Source organism: Lissotriton helveticus, chromosome 3_2, assembly GCF_964261635.1.
Source record: "Lissotriton helveticus chromosome 3_2, aLisHel1.1, whole genome shotgun sequence".
NCBI classification, from domain to species: domain Eukaryota; kingdom Metazoa; phylum Chordata; class Amphibia; order Caudata; family Salamandridae; genus Lissotriton; species Lissotriton helveticus.
Genome location: NC_136062.1, coordinates 268,581,640 through 268,604,991, shown reverse-complemented (window position 1 = coordinate 268,604,991; position 23,352 = coordinate 268,581,640). Strand labels below are relative to the sequence as shown.

The 23,352-nt window shown below is 45.7% G+C and overlaps 1 protein-coding gene across 6 annotated transcripts in view; it reads right to left on the bottom strand.

Annotated features, from left to right (window-relative positions):
• Positions 1-23,352, bottom strand: part of RNF111 (ring finger protein 111) — a 399,764-nt gene that overhangs the window by 64,431 nt on the left and 311,981 nt on the right. For all 6 annotated transcript variants that reach the window (XM_078685178.1, XM_078685180.1, XM_078685182.1 and 3 more), the window contains exons 8-9: positions 18,960-19,317; positions 12,368-12,493 (exon numbers count right to left, since the gene is read on the bottom strand). In XM_078685178.1, the coding sequence (XP_078541304.1) occupies positions 12,368-12,493; positions 18,960-19,317 (484 nt within the window). The remainder of the gene's footprint in view (positions 1-12,367; positions 12,494-18,959; positions 19,318-23,352) is intronic.

The window sequence follows — 23,352 nt, the reverse complement described above, 5'->3', positions numbered from 1 at the left end:
AAATATCATTATCATATTAATTTGAGTAACACCTCTGCTTCATTGTACACTGACTACCAGATGTAAGTATATGTAAATAAGTTTTAGTAAGACCTGTGAACCCCTAAAGATTTAGAGGGCAAACAACATGACCAGCCTCCATAGAATAATATTTTCCAAAGTACATGATGTTAAACTTAGTGCCTGATGATTTAATTCTATATACAATTACGAGATTGAAATTAGGTTATAGATTGGAATTCAGTTTAAATAATCAATACTTTGCAAGGGTCATTTTATCAAAACCTGGAATTGGATAAAAAATGACCATGATAATCAGATATCACAGTTATTATGGCAAGAAATAAATAATAATGTGAAGTCACCTGCATGGAATTATCTTAAGGAAGCGATAGAAGAGTTTGTGGTTATGCCAATCTGGAATAACACGATAAGTAAGGCATCTTTAAAAAAATAGTCAATCGAACAACAAACCAACTATCGCTTGTAAATGATAAAGATAGGCTGGCAAAAAGAAAACATGCATGGTCAATAATAAACGGATATACAAAAAAGAAGGTACAAGAATATTTGGAAAAACCCTGGTCGGAAAAAAATAAACAAGTTTTTCTTAAAGCGAGATTTGGAATACTCCCGTGTCTTAGTCATGTCCCCCCGTGGAAAAAAATGGAGAGTTGCACACTATGCAGACTCTGTAATAACTGAGAGGAGAATATTGTCCACCTCCTATGTATTTGTCCTGGACTTCATAATGAAAGAAGAACTTTACTTAAATTACCTTTTAATATACGAGAAATAAGGACATGTTAGCATGCACTGAAAATGTGTCTCCACTTTAATTATATAAGTATGAACGCTGCTTTTGTAAGGTTTTTATTGATAGCTAAAACAAAATTGGGAGATTAAGTTATAAAATTATGTTTAATGAATTGTAATGAATGTTATGGTCCAATTGCTTTTTAATGGTTTTATTTATTATAGTATATGTTTTGTATTGGCAATATTGTAAGATTTTAAATAATCAAACAATAAAGAATTACTCTTTATACAATTACGAGCCGATCTACAGAGACAAAGGATGCTCTTGTGAACACTAGAAGATATGGCGGGCTTGGTGGGAGCATTCCAGTCTACTGGATTCACAGGGAAACCTCTGATGGTGGCAGAAAGATTGACAATGGGGGAAGAGGAATAAAGAAAAAAACGATAAAAATATTTGAGACATCTTGCTAGCCCCCAGAATATGATAGCACCATCACGTTCTTGTAAGCATCTAAGTTATATTAAATTCTGTTCTCAATACAACTTATGTCACTGACTGTATATTCAGTTAGATCAAGTTACGTATTGAATACTTCAGTATCTAAGTTTAAAACCCTTATCAATACACATCACAGACTAAGCCTTCACCTCTCAACATCACTACTCCTGAAGAACCTAGACTCCAAATCCAGTAACTTAGATTACCGATCAGCTGTGCTGGAGCAACAGTGGCACTGTGCTACTGGTGATTTTCATAGCAGCCACTGGCAGCCCTGGAACCCAAGAAAAAGATACAGGATGGGTACTGTTGTTTACCAATGACGAAGCACTGTGCACTCTAACTGGATTATTCACCTTGGACACACGACTTTCCACAAATAGCAAAGTGGAGGCTTACTCGAGATATTGGTAGTGGGCGATATTTCCAGATTCAGTATGAAACAATAAATACCACAAACTCAATGTCCAGTAAAATAGGGTAATTTCAATTAGGATACACACAACAATAAAGTTGAAGTTACCATATCATTTTACAACCCTTCTGAGTGAACAGTTTATTATACTACTTTAGGAATTTTTTATATTACTTGAACCAGTTACCAGGAGTGGTGAAATATTTTACAAACAACATTTACCCTGGGTAGCAAGCACGTATCAAACATGAGATGCTACACAGAACAATAATTGTTTGGGGTTTCGATTAAAAACAGATTACAGAACCTCTGTACCCGAACATTACTAGATAGCACGCTATGCACTTTTTAGCATGCAAATTTGTATGGAATAGGGCATATTAATTATCAAACAAGTTTTGGTCAATTGTGTCAGCCAGTTCTAGAAATTACAAGTATAACAAGTAAGTGGGAAAACTAAGGACCTAAAGCACAAGTTACATACCTTCGGTAACGATATATCTGTAAGAAACAGTAGATGGTGTTAGATTCCTTACCTTGGAATATCCCCAGGCGTCAGACTGGATCCGGAAAGTTTTGCGTAGCAGTGCCCTTGCGCGTCGGTAGGCGTCGTCCGCGGCTTGGCGTCCGTCGTCGGAGTCCTTGGCGCCGGGATGACGGAGTACTTAGACGCCGCCCTCGCGCGCTGACGTCAGTTCTTATACACAGCTTTTTCGTGCCAGAAACGCAGAGCCATGATAAAAACCGACACTGGTGCCATGAAACTAGGGCCCTCAAAGGGAAGAACCTTAACCCTAGATATCGGTTCGCAGAACGGGGAGGATGGGTGGGGCGGTAAGGAATCTAACACTAACTACTGTTTCTTACAGATATATCGTTACCGAAGATAAGTAACTTGTGCATCTGAAAGAAACAGGTTAGTGTTAGATTCCTTACCTTAGAATAGATACCCCAGCAATACCAACCCCAGTGGCGGGTCTGTGAACCAATGATCACACCACAAAGTCCTAGAGAACAGTACGTCCGAAAAAGCCATCTCTCCGGACTTGGCTGTCCAGGCAGTAGTGTCTAGCGAACGTGTGCAGCGAGGCCCACGTTGCTGCCTGACAGATGTCCTGCAAAGGGACTCCCCAACCCAGGGCAGTAGTAGCCACCGTGGCCCGAGTGGAATGGGCACACAGCCCCACTGGAGGCTCCTTCTTAGCCAGTGAATAACAAGCCTTTATGCACAAAACGACCCATCGAGAAATGGTTTGTTTGTACACCGCCAGTCACTTCTTAGCGCCCACGTAACCAACAAAGAGCTAGTCGTCCACCCGGAACTGGCGTGTGCGGTCCAGATAGAATGAGAGCGCACGTTTTGGGTCCAGGCGGTGGAGCCTCTGTTCCTCTTTCGAGGAATGCGGAAAGAAGGTGGGCAAGGTGATGGACTGCCCGATGTGAAAGGCTGTAACCAACTTGGGCAGGAAAGAAGGACGCGTTCTTAAAACAACTTTGTCCGGATGGACAGAAAGGAAAGGAGGCTTAGAAGATAGAGCCTGGAGCTCACTCACTCTCCTGGCAGAGGTGATGGCAACTAGGAATGCAGTCTTAAGAGTTAGAAGACGAAGAGGGCAATTGTGAAGTGGCTCGAAGGGAGCACACATCAAGTAAGTCAGAACAAGGTGCAAGTCCCACTGAGGCATCACGAAAGGAACAGGAGAAAACATGTGAGTGATGCCTTTCAAGAATCTATTTAGAACAGGGGACTTGAAAAGAGAGGGCTGATCAGGAAGCCTTATGAAATGGCAGAGAGGTAGCCTTTGATAGTGCCCAGAGCAGAGCCCTGCTGGGCAAGAGAAAGAATAAAGAGGCATATACCGATTTTGTGGAGGGACGCCTGGCTGCCAGAATGACATCACAGACTTCAGGAGGCAAGTCAAATGGCCTCAACTGTCGCCGCTTAATCTCCACGCATGGGGGTGGAGACTGGACAGGTTCGGGTGGAGGACCGTCCTCTGCTGCTGCGACAGAAGGCCCTCCTGAAGAGGCAGACGAATCGGGGGATCGACTGACATGCTGAGTAGCTCGGGATACCAGTATCTTCGTGCCCAGTCCGGAGCCACAAGGATAACGTGGGCCCGATCGCGCCTGATCTTCTTCAGCACTCTGGGCAGAAGTGGTATAGGCGGAAAGGCGTACAACAGACCGCAGCTTCACTCGCGACGAAAAGCGTCTCCGAGCGAGTGCCACCTTTGAAATTCAATCGCGCAGAACTGAAGACATTGCGCGTTGTCGTCTGTGGTAAATAGATCTAACCAAGGCTCTCCCCACTGCTGAAAGAGACCTTGCACCACGTTCGAGTTCAGACGCCATTCGTGATCCATCATGCACCGACGGCTGAGTTTGTCCGCCATGGCATTCAGGGAACCTGCCAGGTGTTGAACCACCAGGGACACGCCTTGGTGTTCCAGCCATTGCAGGGGTGCAGAGCCTCCTGACAAAGGGTCCACGACCCCACCCCGCCCTGTTTGTTGCAGTATCACATGGCGGTGGTGTTGTGTAGTGCAGGTGTTCATAGACATCCCCGGACAGAGGGAAGGAAGGCTTTCAGTGCAAGCCAGATCGCCTGCAGCTCCAGAAGGTTGATATGGAGCTGAGACTCCGCCGGAGACCAGAGGCCTCTGATCTCCCTCTCTCCCATGTGCCCCCCATCCCAGGAGGGACACGTCCGTCACCACTACGTGCTCCGGTTGGGGTAGGGAGAAAGATCTGCCACTGACCCCGTCGCAGTCCGTGAGCCACCACTGCAACTGTCTCGCAGTGCCCACCGAGATCAGGACGTGGTCGGACAGGTTGCCCTGATGCTGGGCCCACTGAAACTTCAGGTCCCACTGCAGAGCCCGCATCCGCCACCTGGCGTGATGCACCAGAAGGATGCAGGAGTCCATCAGCCCTAGAAGCCGCAGCGTCAACCTGACCGAGACTTGGGATAAAGGCTGAAAGATCGGATTCAGAGGCTGAATATCCCGAACCCGCTGTTCGGGAGGATAAACCCGAAACTGCGCCGAATCCAGAACCGCTCCGATGAAGAGGAGCTTCTGAGAGGGACACAGGTGTGACTTCGGCACATTGATGGAGAACCCCAGCAGGTGCAGGAGGTCGGCCGTAGTCTGGAGGTGGCTGACGACTGTCTGGGGCGAGCACGCCTTCAACAACCAGTCTTCGAGATAGGGGAAGATTGACACCCCTAATTTGCGCAGATGAGCTGCGACCACCGCCATCACTTTCGTGAACACCTGAGGGGCGCTGGTAAGGCCAAAGGGGAGCACGGTAAACTGAAAATGCTCGTGACCTACCGTGAACCGCAGGTAACGCCGGTGGGCCGGCAGGACGGGTACATGGAAATATGCGTCCTGCAAGTCCAATGCTACCATCCAGTCTCCGGGGTCTAGGGCAGCTCAGACCTGAGCCAAAGTCAGCATCTTGAACTTCTCCTTCCAGAGGAAGCCGTTCCGCAGGTCCAAGATAGAGCGTAGGCCCCCTTTGCCCTTCTTGGGAACCAGAAAGTAGTGGGAGTAACAACCACACCCTACTTCAGGCCCAGGAACACGCTCGATGGCCCCCTTGGCCAAGAGGGCCGTAACTTCCTCGTGCATAAGTTGCAAGTGATCCCCGACACGTGGTGGTACTGCGGTGGCATGGCTGGAGGGGTCGCCTCGAAGGGGCGGGAGTAGCCCCTTCGGACGATTTTCAGCACCCGCCTGTCCGATGTGATGGTGCGCCAGTGGAGAAGGTGATGGCGAACCCTGCCCTCCACTGGCGTCAAATGGGTCTGAAAGCGCAGGAGCGGTGAAGAGGGCAGGAGCAGTGAAGAGGGCAGGGGCAGTGAAGAGGGCAGGGGCAGTGAAGAGGGCAGGGGCAGTGAAGAGGGCAGGAGAAGTGACGGGCCAGGAGAAGTGAACGGGGCAGCAGCAGTGAATGGGGCAGAAGTGACGGTGCAGGAAAAGTGGCAGGACAGGAGAAGTGACGAGACAGGAAAGTGACGGGACTGGAGGCGTGATGGGGCAGGAGAGGCACCAGGGAAGGAGAGGCGACAGGGCAGGAGAGGTGACAGGGCAGGAGAGGTGACAGGGCAGGAGAGGTGACAGGGCAGGAGAGGTGACGGGGCAGGAGAGGTGAAGAGGTGACGGGGCAGGAGAAGTGACTGGGCAGGAGAGGTGAAGGGGAAGAAGCAGTGATTAGGCATGAGCAGGATCAATGACCGGACAGGAGCGGGGAACGGACAGGAGCGGTGAACAGGGCAGGAGCGGTGAACAGGGCAGGAGCGGTGAACAGGGCAGGAGCGGTGAAGAGGGCAGGAGCGGTGAAGAGGGCAGGAGCGGTGAAGAGGGCAGGAGCGGTGAAGAGGGCAGGAGCGGTGAAGAGGGCAGGAGCGGTGAAGAGGGCAGGAGCGGTGAAGAGGGCAGGAGCGGTAAAGAGGGCAGGAGCGGTAAAGAGGGCAGGAGCGGTGAAGAGGGCAGGAGCGGTGAAGAGGGCAGGAGCGGTGAAGAGGGCAGGAGCGGTGAAGAGGGCAGGAGCGGTGAAGAGGGCAGAAGCAGTGAAGAGGGCAGAAGCAGTGAAGAGGGCAGGAGCAGTGAAGAGTGCAGGAGCAGTGAAGAGGGCAGGAGCAGTGAAGAGGGCAGGAGCAGTGAAGAGGGCAGGAGCAGTGAAGAGGGCAGGAGCAGTGAAGAGGGCAGGAGCAGTGAAGAGGGCAGGAGCAGTGAAGAGGGCAGGAGCAGTGAAGAGGGCAGGAGCAGTGAAGAGGGCAGGAGAAGTGACGAGCCAGGAGAAGGCAGGGGAATTGATGAAGCAGGAGTGTTGATCGAGCATGAGCAGGAGTACTGACTGGACAGGAGCAGGCGTTTCCCAGGGCGACTAGAAGGGTAGGGGGCCAGTTTAGTTTGGGGGGGACCGGTATTGTACAAGTGCAGGAGTTTTAAAAACACTGCAAAGTTCTTTGTATATTCAGCAGGTTTCGGTCAACAATACAAGTGCCAAAATAACTTTGGTGATCAAGGTACCTGCTGGAGAGAGATGGGAGCATGTTTTGTCTAGTGGCTGTTTTACTCATCTAAGGTAGTGCAGAGGGGTAATATGCCTGCTGCAAAGAACATGTACCATGCATATCAAAGAGCAATATGTTATGTGCATAGTTCAGTGGGTACTGCTTAGTGTTCACTTCCCCAATGAAAGGACACTTGAATACATAAAGCCTGGCAGTTCGGGCTGAACTGTTCACATTGGGCGCAGGATCAAGACTGACTTACATATGGCCGGGTCCAAACTGGAATGGCATGTTGAGCCAAAAACGATGGATTTAAGCCCAGATCTCTGAACTGGGGTGAATGTATGACATTGTTCTGCATTCTGTCCATCAATTGTTCTTTTTGCATTTATCAAACGAGTGGGACAGGTATGCTCAGACATGAGTCCCGTACTCTCCATGCCACTAGAATCAAGCTATCCTGGCTGATGAGGGCTGAAAGCCCGAAACCGGTCCTAGGATGCTTGTTTCCAGTCCAGGGAGGAACTGGCCAGGCAGTTCGGGCTGGACTGTTCCCATTGGGTGCAGGATCAAGACTGATTAGAATATGGCTGGGTCCAAACTGGTATGGCATGTCGAGCAAAGAAACAATGGATTTAGGCCCAGATCTCTGTACTGGGGTGAATGTATGATATTGTTCTGCATTCTGTCCACCAGTTGTTCTTTTTGCTATATTATGAATGAGCAGCTAGCTGGCTGACATGAATATGAAGGAGCCTTTGTGGGTTTCCGTGAGTATAGATTCTCCTGAAGAGTCCCTTTCTCTTCTGAGCCCTGCTTAACACATATGTACAGGAGGAGCCCTGTATTCATGATCTCAATGTTTGAGACAAAAAATAATCATGGATTTCTGAACAATGAGAGTAAAAGCAGAGGCTGGGGGTTGGTTATTTTGGTGGACAAATCCGGTGTCCATGGGAGACAGGAGTCTTTGTTGAAGACCGCACAGGTCCTCCGAGGTACTTGAGGTTGCAGGCCACGCCGGTTTCTGGAAGCAGGGTCGCTCGAGGAGGAGCCAGGTCTTAGGGCTGGAGACAAATCAGCTGTCGTCATTGTCTCCACGGCTCTTCTTCTTGGGTCGTCGTATCTGAAGAGGCAGGTTTCAGGGATGTCCCCAAAATACTAGATTTAGGGGCGTTACAAGGGTGTGCAGGTCGGGACCAATGGGCCCCTTCCCAGGGGTGTCATACCTCCCTCCTTCCCCCCAATATGCCACCCCTCAGTGGCAGGGGGGCATATGCCTTTCCCTGATTGGATGAGTACCCTCATCTTCAAGATCGAAGGGACCAAGATGCGGGCTTCACTTTGCCTCCCCCACTTGAGGGGGTGGGGTTGGCAATAGAGGGCACACTTCCCTTCCTGGCTAGGTATTCCCACAGATTTCTCCTGCCCAAAGTGGAGGTCACAACCGGTGGAGGCCAGTTGCTGATAGCAGCAAAAGGCTTGGGGGAAGCCAAAAAAAGGCCTTAGAAGCTTCCACTTCGTGTACCCTGCCCATCCTGGAGGTGTGACACTTCTGCCCAGGATGGGCTTTGTTTCAGTGGGCCAGAAACCTCTCTGGTGGTGGCAGATGGTTGGCAGCCAGTCAGGAACCACACCAGGGCTGGTCGGTTTTCAGGGGGCATCTATAAGGATGTCCTTCGAGTGCATTATATGTTAAATCCCACACTTGCATCAGTGTGGGTTTAATGTGCTGAGAGATTTGGTACCAAACTTCCCAGATTTCAGTGGAGCCATTCTGGGGCTGTGGAGTTAGCAATGCCAAACTCCCAACCCCTTTACTCAAAATAGCTTCACTGCACTTACAATGTCTTTGAATGGCGCAAACACTTTAGGGGCATATTGCTCATGCAGCTATGCCCTCACCGATGGTGTGGTGCACCCTGCCTTTAGGGTTGTAAGGCCTGCTAGAGAGGCGACTTACCCATGCCACAGGCAGTGTTGGTTGGCATGGCACCCAGGAATGGGAGCCATGTCGACTCTTCAGTTTAGTCTGCACCAAAACACGCAGCTTGCAATTGCAGTGTGTGGGTGACATAATACATGCTGCTGCCCTCAGATGCCCTCTCTGGTCACAAGGTCCTTCGTACCAAGGGTACCTCTTACAAGGGACTTACAGGTGGCCTAGAGGTGTGCCAATTGTGGGAACAAAGGTACAGTTTTGGGAAAGAACACAGGCCCTGAGAACCTGATTGGCAGGGAGCTAGGTCCCACTCAGTCAAGTTAGCATCAGGCATCTGGAAAAAGTTAGGGGTTAACCATGCAGAAGGGGGCACTTTCCTACACTCGCTTTTTGGGAACTTGCAATACAACTAGTCCACAGAATTTTCATTGTAGACCTTAAGTTAGTCTTATATTAGAAGATGGTAGTTGCACTGATCTCAGAAAAACATTTATCTTCGTAGCTTTACAGTTCCAGAAATATGGTTTAACCTCATGCGCGCGGCGGTTTTCCCCCCTGCGCGCTGAAGTTTTAAAAACCCCGCGGTTCATGACGAGCTCAGCTCGTCATGAGCGCACGGCATGTAAAACTCATGACGAGCTGAGCTCGTCATCAGCCTCGAAGGGGTTAAATGCACCACTGGAGCTTGCCTTAAATCTCAATTGCTAATAAGAGCCACAATTAGACACCTATGGACTTGCTGGTACCCCTAGGTTACACAGAATATTTCAATTGTGCGCCACCTTTCACAAGATATGGTTCCATAAATTAGGGATATTATTCAAAAGGTTGACAAGGATGTTCCTCAGGAGTGGACGGAAAAAGTGATGCACTGGTCAAGGGAAAAAGTGGTGGTTAAACGGTGATAGCCTCCCACTGGGTATCCATTGTGTTGGATATGTTTGCCTCACACACCCTTGCAGGTGTCATGCTTCAGCATAGGCGTTGCTCCTCGTCAGGTAGGCGGTGCAATTCCCAACGGGCTCACCTCAAAGAGGGGCTCTTTAGCGGAGATCTTTTGAATCCAACTGCCTATGGGTGAAGTGTGGGTATGGGGCCTTAAGGTTTGCAGACATGAGTGTGAGTTAAAATGTAGCGCAGGGTACCTGAGACTACTTTATTCGGGTGGTCCCTCGTTACAATTAAAAGGGTGAGGCTAGACTCGACTTGGCTGGAAATTAATGTTTCCTTATTCTAGACTAGATTTAGAAGGTATAAAAATGGTCGACATGTTTCTCGCTGTGTAACAATGACTGCGATTCATCAGGACCTATGTGGTAAAGTCTACAAAGGAAAGGTATTTATGTCAGAAAGTGTATCTTTTAAACAGTAATTGGGAGGATTTTACCTCAATTATGCTGTTCCTTGCCTAAAGGTCAGTAATGATTTTCCCCATCAATACTCGGCGGGTGGTACATCAAAAGAGGTGCCTCTGGTTAGTAGGCTACTTCTCTCTGTGTAAAGGGCCTTTTGCCTACCACTCAATCCGCCGAGCACGGGCTTGATGGGGAAAATCATTACTGACCTTTAGGCAAGGAACAGCATAATTGAGGTAAAATCCTCCCAATTACTGTTTAAAAGATACACTTTCTGACATAAATATCTTTCCTTTGTAGACTTTACCACATAGGTCAGGATGAATCGCAGTCATTGTTACACAGCGAGAAACATGTCGACCATTTTTATAACTTCTAAATCTAGTCTAGAATAAGGAAACATTAATTTCCAGCCAAGTCTAGTCTAGCCTCACCCTTTTAATTGTAACGAGGGACCACCCGAATAAAGTAGTCTCAGGTACCCTGCGCTACATTTTAACTCACACTCATGTCTGCAAACCTTAAGGCCCCATACCCACACTTCACCCATAGGCAGTTGGATTCAAAAGATCTCCGCTAAAGAGCCCCTCTTTGAGGTGAGCCCGTTGGGAATTGCACCGCCTACCTGACGAGGAGCAACGCCTATGATGAAGCATGACACCTGCAAGGGTGTGTGAGGCAAACATATCCAACACAATGGATACCCAGTGGGAGGCTATCACCGTTTAACCACCACTTTTTCCCTTGACCAGTGCATCACTTTTCCCGTCCACTCCTGAGGAACAGCCTTGTCAACCTTTTGATTAATATACTTATTGTGGGCACGGACTGAGGCTGGACCTTCCGCTCTCCCTAGAGTGGTAATCACGCCCCCATTGATCCCTTTGGATCAATTACTCCCTCCTTTTTGTACACATCCATAAATTAGGGAATCATGGGGGACCTACTCTGGGTGCTAGCCAAAGTCCAGATTCTTTAAGCCTCTTGTTTCCGTTACTGGTGACCAACTGAAGAAATAACTGGTTTGTTGTTGAACTGAACCCATTGCTAACAAGTGAATCTCGTAACTGAACACTGCATCTTTGGGCCCTTATTCTATATTTTTCTGTGGTTGGGTAGCCCATTTAACATTTTTTTTTTTTGCTTGACGGCGTGATAAAATATTATTGTGCCAATGAATATTCTATAGATATGTGCAGCAGCCCGGAGCCAAAGCCGTTGACTTATTCCCTGTTTAACCCAGGGCCACTAAACATGAAACGTGACAGAATACTTGATAAACTGTGAAATGATGTTAAGCATCCTCAGGTCCATTAACAGGATGTAAACGAAACTGTACTAAAAGACTGATATCTCTGAATGTAAATACAAAAAAGACGACTTCACTCTACTGCACACGGAGTATAGCAGACTGTGTTTTATTATGATGTTATATAGACCTAGCTTCACTTGGGGTAAACCGTTGAAAGGGCGTGAATTAAATATACAACTGAATGCAACTGCAGCCGAGGACGCAGGAAAAATTGTTAAATAATAGAGATCACCATGAAAACAGTCCAGGTCCATCAGATATGAGCTCACACTACCTGAATTTTCGTTAAAATAGACTTTAAGTCCCTCAAGTTGTAATTGTGAAGTAAGCCTTTCTAACTTAAAGAAAACATTCTCTCACACGCATACTTTGTGCTTTTTGTTTTAGGTGGAAACGTTTGTGGTGCGTGAGAAGTAGGGAGAGAACGAACTCAGCCCAGCAGAGGTCAAAGGTTTCATTCATCTAGGAAGCCATAAAGGTTAGGGAACATTCCAATACTCAGGGAAGATTTTGTTCAGTGGCAGGTCTAGTCCTATGATGCAATTTGACGTATTTTGGGGAGTAAGTACAAATCAAAAGGCCTTTAAAAAAGCATTTAAAAGTAGAGAAACCATGAAAAACACGTTTAAATGGATGTAAAGTGCAGTGCTGTTTTATGTTCCTGTCCTTGCTGCTTTTTTATTCTGCTCCAAATTCATGGACGCCATTCAAAAAGTTCCTAAGATGACCACCTCCATCTTTTATTATGCTTTTTTTCCCTAGTAAATACGAACTAATAGATTTTTGATTTCAAGAAAAACACCTCCATAAAAACAGAAAATTAATAGGGCATTGCATTAAACGAAGTGTGGAATCCTGGGTACACTCCGCCCCGTAAAAGTGCTTACTACTTACCCGTCTACCGTTTTCAGTAATGTACACATGCTGCTGTAAATCATGAACTTTCTTTGTAACGCTGAGTGATAGACTTCACGTGTGTGAATAGCAGTCCACACATTAAGTCGCCACACAACTGAACAACGAAATAAATACGTAGACTGATATGTCATTACGTACCAGGCAGCTCTCTCTGCAGCTTGTCGAGCGTGCGATGACATGGTCTGAGGCACCTGAATGTGGTGACCATGTCCGTAGTTGGGGTGCATTCGATGAGGATGCGGGGGTGGGCGTTCATGAGCACGTCTGGAAAGAACGCATTATTAGTGTCCAATCAGAGAAGAGGAAGCATACATCCATACCGAAAGAACAATGTAAACTGAGGAAAAGAACAATTTATTCGATAACAGTTTGGGGGGAGTGAAAAGCCGTGTAGTGTGGCGGCGGCAAACACCGTTCCCTTACTGATACACTTGGGTAACTTACGCCATCCTGCGCTTCCGACTCTAGCAGCCATTTTCCCTGATCACTAACTATTTCACCTCTACTGACAGTGTGGAACAGGGCACATCCTCCATTTCACTCTAACACATTTATGCACCTTTCCTCAGTTCGGAATGCATTCAGTCCATAAGAAACACCACAACTGCTCTCACAACTGCTAGCCACAGACGAGGACTCTAGAGACTAACAGATTGTGAGCACCCGTACATTACTCACAGCTAAACCCTTTCTGTTCAGACCTACTCTTGGGAGATAGATAACAATAATTCCCATGGCATGGAGGTAAATTGGTCCACTCGCCCTTTTCATATAGTAGAAAAGGAGGGCATGCTGGTGTAAGCCTAGAGTCCTGCATCTCTGTAGATCATAATGGTGGAAATGCTATACGCCATAGCACACAACCCTAAACAGGAATGCTACATAATACTTGATGTTATTCTCAGTTATTTGCTGTGGCCCACAACTAACTCCAAGGAGCTGTAGAGAAGTTTACAAACACTCTGGTATTGGGTTTAGTTGCCTGAGAATTATCTCAAACATGGGGTGCTGGTCACTGACAAGGTGGTATACATGGTGCAGCTGAGATCAGAATATCAGAACTAGAACACTGGACAAGTGTGCGAGGAGGAGGATGGAAGCAATTGACTGGAACAGCACACTGCACAGCTGAAAATCACACATCAGAATCAACAACCTGACACATTCAAGAGAAAACACTTTACATGGTGTAAAGGTGGGGGAGACCCCCACCTTTAAAACAGTTGGAGTAATGTCATTCCCTCGCTGAATTAAATTCGCCTATTTATGAAGTTACATTGATTATTGATTATAGATAGTTCCACTCCATTTGCATGAAATATGATTTTTTCGATAACCAAAAATTCATATACATTAAAACAACAACAGAAATACTGAAAACCCCCCAACCAATGTGAGCAAACTGAAAATAAGCACATTTTTAAATTGACAAAGTAACATATTACACATAACTATTAAACATATTTGGACATATCATTGTGCATAGAAAGATATGAAATATTTAAATTATTAGCAAACAGGCCACATCCATGCATGCATTCATTCATTCATTCATTGGTCATTAATTGTATGCATTTTCATAAACCTGATATATATATTGGGTCTGTAGGGGAAGGCCTGTATTTCCTTTAATGCGTTGTGTGAGTATCCTGAATTTTACTGGGTCTTTAAATGTGTCCTTTGAGACATGCGAGACAGATCAAATCATTGGATGGCATTGCACTGTGGTTCAGTGGGCAACAGTGTTTCTATTAAGTAGTCAGTTAATTCCTCTGTTGTGTGCATAGGAAGTTAGCGGTACTCTGCAGCCCTTTGGATGATACCATAACGTGCCATCTGGTGGTGATGCTTTTGCTGGGATTGGTGCTTCAATATCATTACCAGGCAGTACCATGTCAATTATGCCATGGGTCTGGGCTATGGTGGGTATCCCCATGTTTAAATTTAAATGTGGGTCATCTGTGTCACAATCTTGTTGAGGTGCATCCCCTCCACCTTTTTCTATGTTGAGGAGTGTGATCTTGTTTCTGGGGATCCTGGCTGACTGAATGTCAGGATGCTTTTGGCATTATGTTCAGTTGCTACTCGCGTTGGTGGAGGCTATGGAACTTCAATGTCTTGCACTTGCCGTTTTGAAGAGTCTCAATGCTTCTTTTGCGCATATATGGGCAGTTCTTGAACACATTTCCCTCTTCTTCAATTGGTACTTGTGTTTTGCTCTCCCCAGCACTGGTAGTAAGGCCATGGAGTCTTTATTTTGAGCGGAACAGAAACATGTTTTTTCTTCGGTATGAAGTCTTACCATGATCCTTCTCTTTTCTCGGTGCCAATGCTTTTTTGTAGTCTGAGTGGCTCGAGGCCAGAGTGCTCTTTCAGATTCAATAGCTTGTCTGATGTCAAAGTCAGTTTGATTTTCTTCGGTGATGAAGCATCAGTCAATTCCAATTTGTGCTTCGGTGCCTGTGTTGTGTCGTGCCATTCCTATTTCTATATTTCGGCCTTGTCGCCCGATCAGGATCAAGAACGTTCTTGTGCTATCGCGGCTCTGAAGTATGTTTGACATCCGAGAGCACTAGGGCCCTCATCCCATGAGGTCAGAAGCCATTTACGTGGTGGCTGGCAGGGACCAGTAAGCCAAAACACTAGAAGCTGGTCGTTTTTCAGGGGGCATTTCTCTAAGATGCCCTCGGAGTGTATTTTATGATAAATCCAACACTGGCATCAGTGTGGAATTATTATGCTGAGAAGTTTGATACCAAACCTTTCAGTCTTCAGTAAAGCCGTCATGGAGCTGTGGAGTTTGTGTTGACATCCTCCCAGCCCACGTACTCAAAATGACTTCACTGTACTTACAGTGTCCAAGAATGGACTCAGACACTGCAGGAGTATACTGCTCATGCAGCTATGCCCTCACCTGTGGAATAGTGCCCCCTGTCTTAGGGCTGTAAGGCCTGCAGAGGGGCGAGCTACCTATGCCAAAGGCAGTGGTGTGTAGGCATGGCACCCAGGAAAGTATGCCATATCGACTCTCTTAGTTTAGTTATACCACAACACATAGCCTGAAATGGCAGTGTGTATGTGTTAGGTGTGGGGTCGCTTAGGGTGGCACAATATATGCTGCAGCACTGATTCACTCTCCCGATGCCCCCACTCAGTGCTATCTCTATACTAAAACATTGGTATAAGCCTTCCACACACCCAAGGTGTACCTGAACACCGCTGTAGTGGGATCAATGACTTGTGCCGTCTTATATTACTGGTTTACCTGATTGTATATTGATATGTTTTATGTATGTTATTATTATCCTATCATGTTAGTGACTACTACACTGCTCCCATTATCTCTGTTCATTCCTACTGCCCCTACCCTGTCTTTGTGAAGCGCTCTGATATCTGTAAGGATCTTGTTCGCGCTATATAAAACTTTGAATAAATAAATAAATAAATAAGGGACAGTCTCTTGTCACAAAGCCCTTGGTACCACTGGTACCTTTTGCAAAGGACTTATATGTGGGCTGGAGGATGGGCAATTGTGGAAGCATTGGTACAGTTTTGGAAAAGAACACAGGTCCTGAGAACCTGATTAGTAGGGACCCAGTGCACACTCAAAGTGCATCAGAAATTTGGCAAAGAGGGTGTGTTTGGAGGGGGCGTTACTGCAACAGAAACCCACTTTCCGACACCGTCCACAAAACTTCCTCGAAAAAAACAACTTGCAAAGTCCTGGCCCGACACTAGATGGCAGGAGTGTACATAGCATATATATCTGCAGGCAACAAATGCTACTAATATGTTTTCTTGCTCAATGAATAATGTCTCGATTCTGTGCCCTTTGGAAGTCATAGTATTACTTTCCGGATACTGGGCTCTTCCTTGTTGTTCGAGCAGCTTCTGATGCTGAAAGATTCAGCAAGAATTCCCAGCTCCATCGTCTGACACTTAAGTCGTTCTCTAGCACTGCCTGGGTCACTCCGAAAGGGCAGACCCAATCCTGCAGCTCTGGTGACTCCAGCAGCTTCAACACCGACACTGCCATTCCTATGTTTCAGCCTTGCCGCCCGATCAGGATCAAGAACGTTCTTGTGCTATCGCGGCTCTGAAGTATGTTTGACATCCGAGAGCACTAGGGCCCTCACCCCATGAGATCAGAAGCCATTTGAGTGGTGGCCGGCAGGGCCCAGTAAGCCAAAACACTAGAAGCCTACTCCATGTTGCCCCATTTGTGTCGAGGTATTCCTTAGCAAGATCTATGGAAAAGTTCTATTTATCTGTAGGTTCATATGGATTAGGGAGAGGTGTGGCGCCGCGGCCAGGGCGACTGACGCTGGAATCTGGGGACCACGGTTCGATCCCCGGCTCCGGCGGCAGGTTAGCCCAGCACCATGTGACTCTGGGCAATAGCTCGCTTAATCTTCCCGACGGCCCCCAGCGCCTAGAGACCCTTACGGGTGATTGTGCGCTTAAAAATGTGGACTTTATGGATTTCGGTATGGCCCTCCCCCAAATGAGGTACTTCTGAATGCTGTAACCAAACTCAAGCTAGACAATGAAATCCATCATCAGGCTAATAGTGATACCAAGTCCTACTTCTTTTGTTAGATTAACCCAAAAAAACAATGGCATACACATCAGACTTTGTGCCCAGGATAACTGGCAGAAACATCACATCTTCAATCAGTGAGCCGACAGGTGCGTGCCTGAAAACTACAATATTGTTATATATGCTGCCTCAAGAGCACAAAAACATTGTGGGAGGCCGTACATTTGGCTACAAAATCTTTCTGGACCACAAAATGAAAGTGCTTCTACATTTTGTAAAGAAGTTTGACCAGACGTGTCGGCAAGAGACCGTACTAGCATACTTTCATTTTCCAAAATCTACTTTGTAATGTTCACACAAATATTAATCTAGCAGTCATTGCATCTTACACCACATGCCCCCATCAGACAAAAATACTTTAACACCATTGCAGTTCAAGGAACTTTTAAATTGTGTAATAAAAAAAACCTGCTACCCATCTGTACCCCTGAAACTGAATGTAATCTTTTCCAAAGAGATGGTGCCTGCATTTGAAACTGTGTACAAATCCAATCTTCGATACCTGTCTCAGAAGTCAGCAGCCTGGATTTCTATCCAGAAATGAGAGGAAAATACAGACCCTTTGTTACCAAGAGCCCAACATTGTATTCCATATTGGAATGCTGAAATGTTGTTCACTGAAAGCAATGGAGTGCCAGAGGGTCAATAAAAAAGCCTTCTGCTCCATTATTTGTATTATTATTTTCCTCCGTTTATTTTACAACGTTTTACTATCTTCGTGGTTAATGTTCAAATTGCTTCACAGGCCCTCTGCCTGGGCTGTTCTGGCTGTTAAATGACCTCTTCCTCTCTAAAATCCTTGCTTACAGCTCAAGCCAATAGCTAAAATAGTGGGTTTTTAATAGCCAATGTAGCCCTTAACAATGGCTATAATAAGATGTTCATTAAAAAGGACCCTTTATTACGGACTAAATTTCAGACTTCCACATAAATGATTTCCCTTCCATTTTTTCCTTAATGTTGCCTAACTAGCAGAGAGAAATGTTAAGAGCTCTGATGGGTAAAAAGCCCTTGGGTGTAATCTTGACTAAACCAAAAACTATTTAGTTGGTTCATGTTCACAGTAGGGCTACTGGCACTGGATTAGCAACCTCTTAGAATTCCATAGCCAGATGGATAGTGTTATGCATTACTACACACTACCAGAAGGCCTACAAATCCATTCCACGTAAGCCTGGAGTCAAAGCCATAAGAGATATTCTGTCATGACAAAGATTAACTTACAGACCAGCACACCCCTATACCAGGAGCGACGGTCTAGATGCTAACTGTAGATAAGACATGCAAGCAGCAGGTCAAGCTCCTGCACCAAATTCGTCCAGCTGATCATCTGCCATTTTTTTGGTTGCATGCTTTTAATACAACATCTTTTTTTAAAGGCAGGAGCAGTACAGATGGCAGTGCTTTCACACAAATGAAAATAGGCCAAAGCTTCTAGTGTGTGGCCAACAGAACAACACTGAGAAACTTAAAATAATCCAATGCACAGACTAGCCAACCTTCACTACAAGTAGCACAATGCCAGCCTTATTTAGGCATTAGACAACAACTAAATATAACATGGAAGTTCTTCCTCTTAGAAAGGAGTTCATACACCCTTGCCATAGAATGTGTCCAACTTGCAAAATAGTGAACTAATGATTAATGAATAATACATTAACTGGTATTTAAATTAAATACATTTTAAGAGTCTTCCCAAATGCTGAATAACTTTCAAACCAAAGTTAATTTCCCAGAAAAATAAGCATTCACCACGTATAAACAAAAATAGCCATCAAAAACAATTTCCTTCTGTGCCACCAACGGAAATGAAAGATTAATTAATAGGACCTCAGTAGACTCTTTTCGAAGAAATTAGAGGACAAAGAATAAACTGAAGGATAAAGGCCTTCTCTCAAAAAACACATATTAAAAAGCATAGCATAAATGTAATCATTCATTAATTTCAAGACATTCTGGAAACTAATGTAAAAACAAAATGGCCATTGACCACAAAATGCCACAATGTGTTCAGATCTTGGGGACGTCATGGCACCATGCATGCCTCACATACATGTTGGACCTAGACAATGTTACGAAATGGCTACTTTCCTGACACGTTTCGGGCATAAAAGATTTACTAGAACATACGTCGGATGCTGAAGTAGCCGCCTTCTCTGAACCTCCATCCTCTGGATCACTTCATGTGGGTGCAGTCTCTGTGCTGTAGGTGCTGCTGTGGGGATGTGGTGGGAAATTGACTGGTGGGATGCGGAAAGGTGCTGAGGAATAGGAGCTGCTGTGTTAGCTAAATTATGGGCCTGTGGAGGTGGTGGAGGTTGTACAGTGTGTGTGGAGGCATGGGTGGAGATTGAGGGGAGAAAGGTGTGTACGGGGTGAGCAATCACATAATCCACTTGTGGCTGAGGCTGTGACTGGGGTGGTGGGTTTCCATGAGAGTGAGGGCATGCAGAGGTTTGATGGTGCAGTGGTCTTGTCAAAGAAGCATCTGAAAGTTAAAAAGAAACGAGTTAGCAAGTGTAGTGAGAGAATTAGGAACTAAACAAGAATACACCAAGTACTTTCCTAGACTGGTCTGCTAATTCACCTGTGGGTTCTCAAAAACTGTAATTGAAAGATATTTCAAAATACAAAATTAAAGAAACATACATAAAATCAATAAAATTTTAAATAACACAAAAGGTTCCTTGAGCCGAGTGCCTTTGGGTGTTACATGTATGTTTACCAATGGCAGATACATTAAAAAGCAACTAAAAACATGAGAACTAACGCAATTTACTGAGAAGTTGATCTAGGGGATCGATGCTGCAATTTGAAAAGGATACCTGAAAATTAATGGGATTCCATAAACTCCTGCATCTAATGCAAGGTCAATCAACTGGCTTGCACAGCTCTGGGTGACTATTTTCAGAAATACCTATCAAGGCAATCATGTCATACAGCCCTCAGAAACCGTGCCGTTAGCTCTGAAACCTTTGTCACGCCAGACAGGGAAACGATTCTTTTGAAATGTAGTTCATGTAATTTTCAACTCCTCAACGTTCCCATTTAAAACTCCTTCATGTTCACTATTTTTACAATTGATATAGGGCTCGCCTATATCCTATTCAAAATACAACATACAAGGTCTTTTAGCAAATGCCCACAATACATTGGTCTGTTTAATAGTTTTCCACATTTTGCTTCAGCACACCACAGCATACTCAAACAAGCATTGGCATAGCCAATAGGTCTCGCTTTTGGGACCTTATAAGTGTTATAAATGTTACTTGTTGTATTACAGATCTGGGTGCAATGGCAGAAGCAGCAAAATAGTAGTCCAGTGGCTCACTATGCTAAGCACAGATTTGTAGCGTAGGTGTTTTATGCCACGGCCTAATTATATCGGCCACTTCCCTTTGAGAGACCCCTCCCCCCAGTTTTTCAACCCACTTAAAGCACTTGTTATACTAGTATTGGTAAAAGGCAGGAGACTAGCTTCTAACTCAGTGGGAGTGATGTCATAGGAAGTCCGCCATTTTCACAGCCTGTGCCCCAGCCCTCCACGAACCTCCTCACCCTCAGCCCACCTCGCTGTGATGATGCCGGGCAATGTGTGGGCTTTAAGGGCATCGCTGGAGGTGGGAGGGTGGTGACAGGGATCTGCGGGCGTCAGGAGTACCAAAGGGAGTGAGGTGGGAGGGCACTGTGGTCATCACTGGTGCGGAGAGTGAGTTGGCAGGGGGATGCGGGCGCCAGGAGTGCCAAAGGGTCTTTGCATGCGGGAGGGAGGTGGGAGGGCAATGGGGTCATCACTGGAGGTGGGAGGGAGGTGACACGGAGCTGCGGGTGTCAGGAGTGCCAAATGGCCCATGAGGGAGTGAGGTGGGAGGGCACTGCAGTCATCGCGGGGAGAGGGAGGTGGCAGGGCGATGCGGGCGTCAGGAGTGCCAAAGGCCCATTAGGGTGCGGGAGGTAGGTGGGAGTTTGGGCATCGCTGCGGTGTGAGGTTCGGGCTTCTATCAGCCGCACGGGGCAGAGACTGCCTCAACTTGCGCCACCTGTCAGGGGGAGCGCTACAAAGAGACCGGAAGGTAACACAAGTGTAATTAGGTAACATAAATGAAGAACATTAGAGGTTCTCCACGTACAGCTAAAGTTGTCAAAGTCTAACATGAGTAAAGACAAACAAGTAGCAGCGTTTGCTCTCATGGTCGAGCCGCGTAAACTTTAGGGGTGATTTGGTGGAGTGCGTGGGTTGATTTTAATTCATCTGCTGTGGAGACGTTTGTGTTCCATTTTTCTAGCGTGATGGGAGCTTTCCTTCAAGCCAGTTTGAATTGTGCAAGTTGCATCTTGCGTAGATGCGCTCTGTGGTGAGGGAGGAGCGTTGAAGCAAGGTAAAGGCACTCGGAGCAGCCATAAAGTGCGTGCAAAGTAAACCAAGACTCGTGGACGCGAGAGCAGTCTTCACTTTTTCAAGCACTGCACTGTTGCTTGTGGCTCGCCGCTGCGCGCTCCTGCAAGGTGGATGCCGCTACAAGCATGAGTGCAGTGCTTGAAAAAGTGAAGAGCGACGGCTAAAGGCCCTCCTGTGCAGCACATGCGTGCTGCGTAGACGAGACCTAAAACAGGGGCAATCCAGTAACCCTGGGACCAGGTAAAAACAATTAATAATGAAACAAAAGGTCCCTATGGGGGAAGGCAAGCCTCAACTTCAGTGGCAATAAGTAAACAAGCATTAGAAATGCACTAGGTCTCGCATTTGATTGTGTTACAGCTGTTGGCGCTGTAAATTACAAGTTCTTTTACTCATGAGTTATGGAGTATATGTATGTGGTGTGTAGGGGAATTATATTGGTTGGATTAGAATTGTTAGATGTTGAATTGTGTGGTATGCAGTGGATTTGTGTATTGGAATTATGTGGCATGGTGTGCCTGTGGAATTATGTGAATAGTAATTATGTGGTATTGAGTGCGCTGGAATTATGTGTAGTGGGATTTGGGTTATGGAGTGTAATAATGTGGAATGGTATTTGGTGTTGTGGAGTGGCATGTAGTGGAGTTTAATTATGTGGTGTGCTGTGAATTTTGGGATATGATGTGGAATTCTGTGGTGTGGATTGGATGTATGTCGAGTGTTGTGTAATGGTGTTGTTGAGTAGAATTATGTGGTCTCATGTCGAATTATGTGGTGTGGCTTGGAAATGTGTGAAACTAATAAATGGAAAGCAATGAGCGGGCTCCAAACCCCTCGAACACAAGATCTCTTGTGTGCTGTTTCAGGCGAGACCTAACAAAGTAGATCAATTAAATGGACAAGAACTTACAATAAACTCATAGGATGAAACCAGGTGCTGAACAGCACAAATCAGCATGCAGTAAATTAGTTTACTACCCTGACCAAATACTTAATGGTTAAACTACAAACAAATGAAGAGATAAAACGCAATCACGTAACTCATGAGGAGCGAGCAAATTTCTTTTACAAATACATAACTGGGAGTAACCTACATGTAGTTTAAAATACAATAACGTGATCAATATATCAACCAAGATTTATGTGTTTTAGGTACATCACAAGTACATGTAGTGGACGAAGTTGCAGCGCACTACAGAGAGAAGGTAAAGTGGAGCATCTTATACTGTATTCTCTCAAACACAAGGCATTGCATCATAACTGGATTCCTTAAGAATCAGACCATGACCGTAAATCATAGTGATTATTTTCAGAAACCTTGGCATAGTGCACACTTTAATGACCCCTGTCAACGACTTCAATGCATTTCGGACCAAAAAGGTCCTTTGTCATAACTTATGAAAATGCACATCAACAACAAAACTACAAACAAGATTTTTGATCATGAAAGACTTGGCCAAGAAAAACGGTCTTAAAAAAACCCTGTATGCATGTACAAGTCATAAGCAGATTACAAACCCTTTGCCACTACAAGAGAAAATCATAAGCCTAAAACCACTAGTAAATAACAGTATAATGAGTCTTGTATGATGCCCAATTGTAGTTTTTGGGCCATCTCATTGAAAACCATGCTTACAGACTACATGTATAAAGCCACAGAGTTCCTTAAATTGCCCGAATTTGTGTTTCAAAACAAGCAGCAAACTGAAAGTGCTGTAATTCCAAGACGCAAACTCAAGAAGTAGAAACCAATGTGATTCTTACCCAAGTCAAGATAGCAAATAGGACTGCATGGAGACTCAAGGGAACTGCAACTTCAAACGTGCATCTCATTGGAGTAGCGGCAAGATAAAACAACGAGGGAGCACAGAAGTGGATGCCTGCTTTGGCAGAGGGAAGACTACGGAGTGCGCGAGGATCGGGAGCACTCAAGTCAGTCCCTGCTTGTGCCCCGGACAGACTGCTGAGGGTGCACTTGATCGTAGCGTATGAATACTTTTTGAAGCACCAAAAATATTTCAACACAAACTCAAAAGAAAGACAGATGAAACGTGATCGGGAGTGAACGTATAAATCCCTTTTCGAAGCAAAAATTATTTAAACGCCACCTTAAAAGAAACCCAA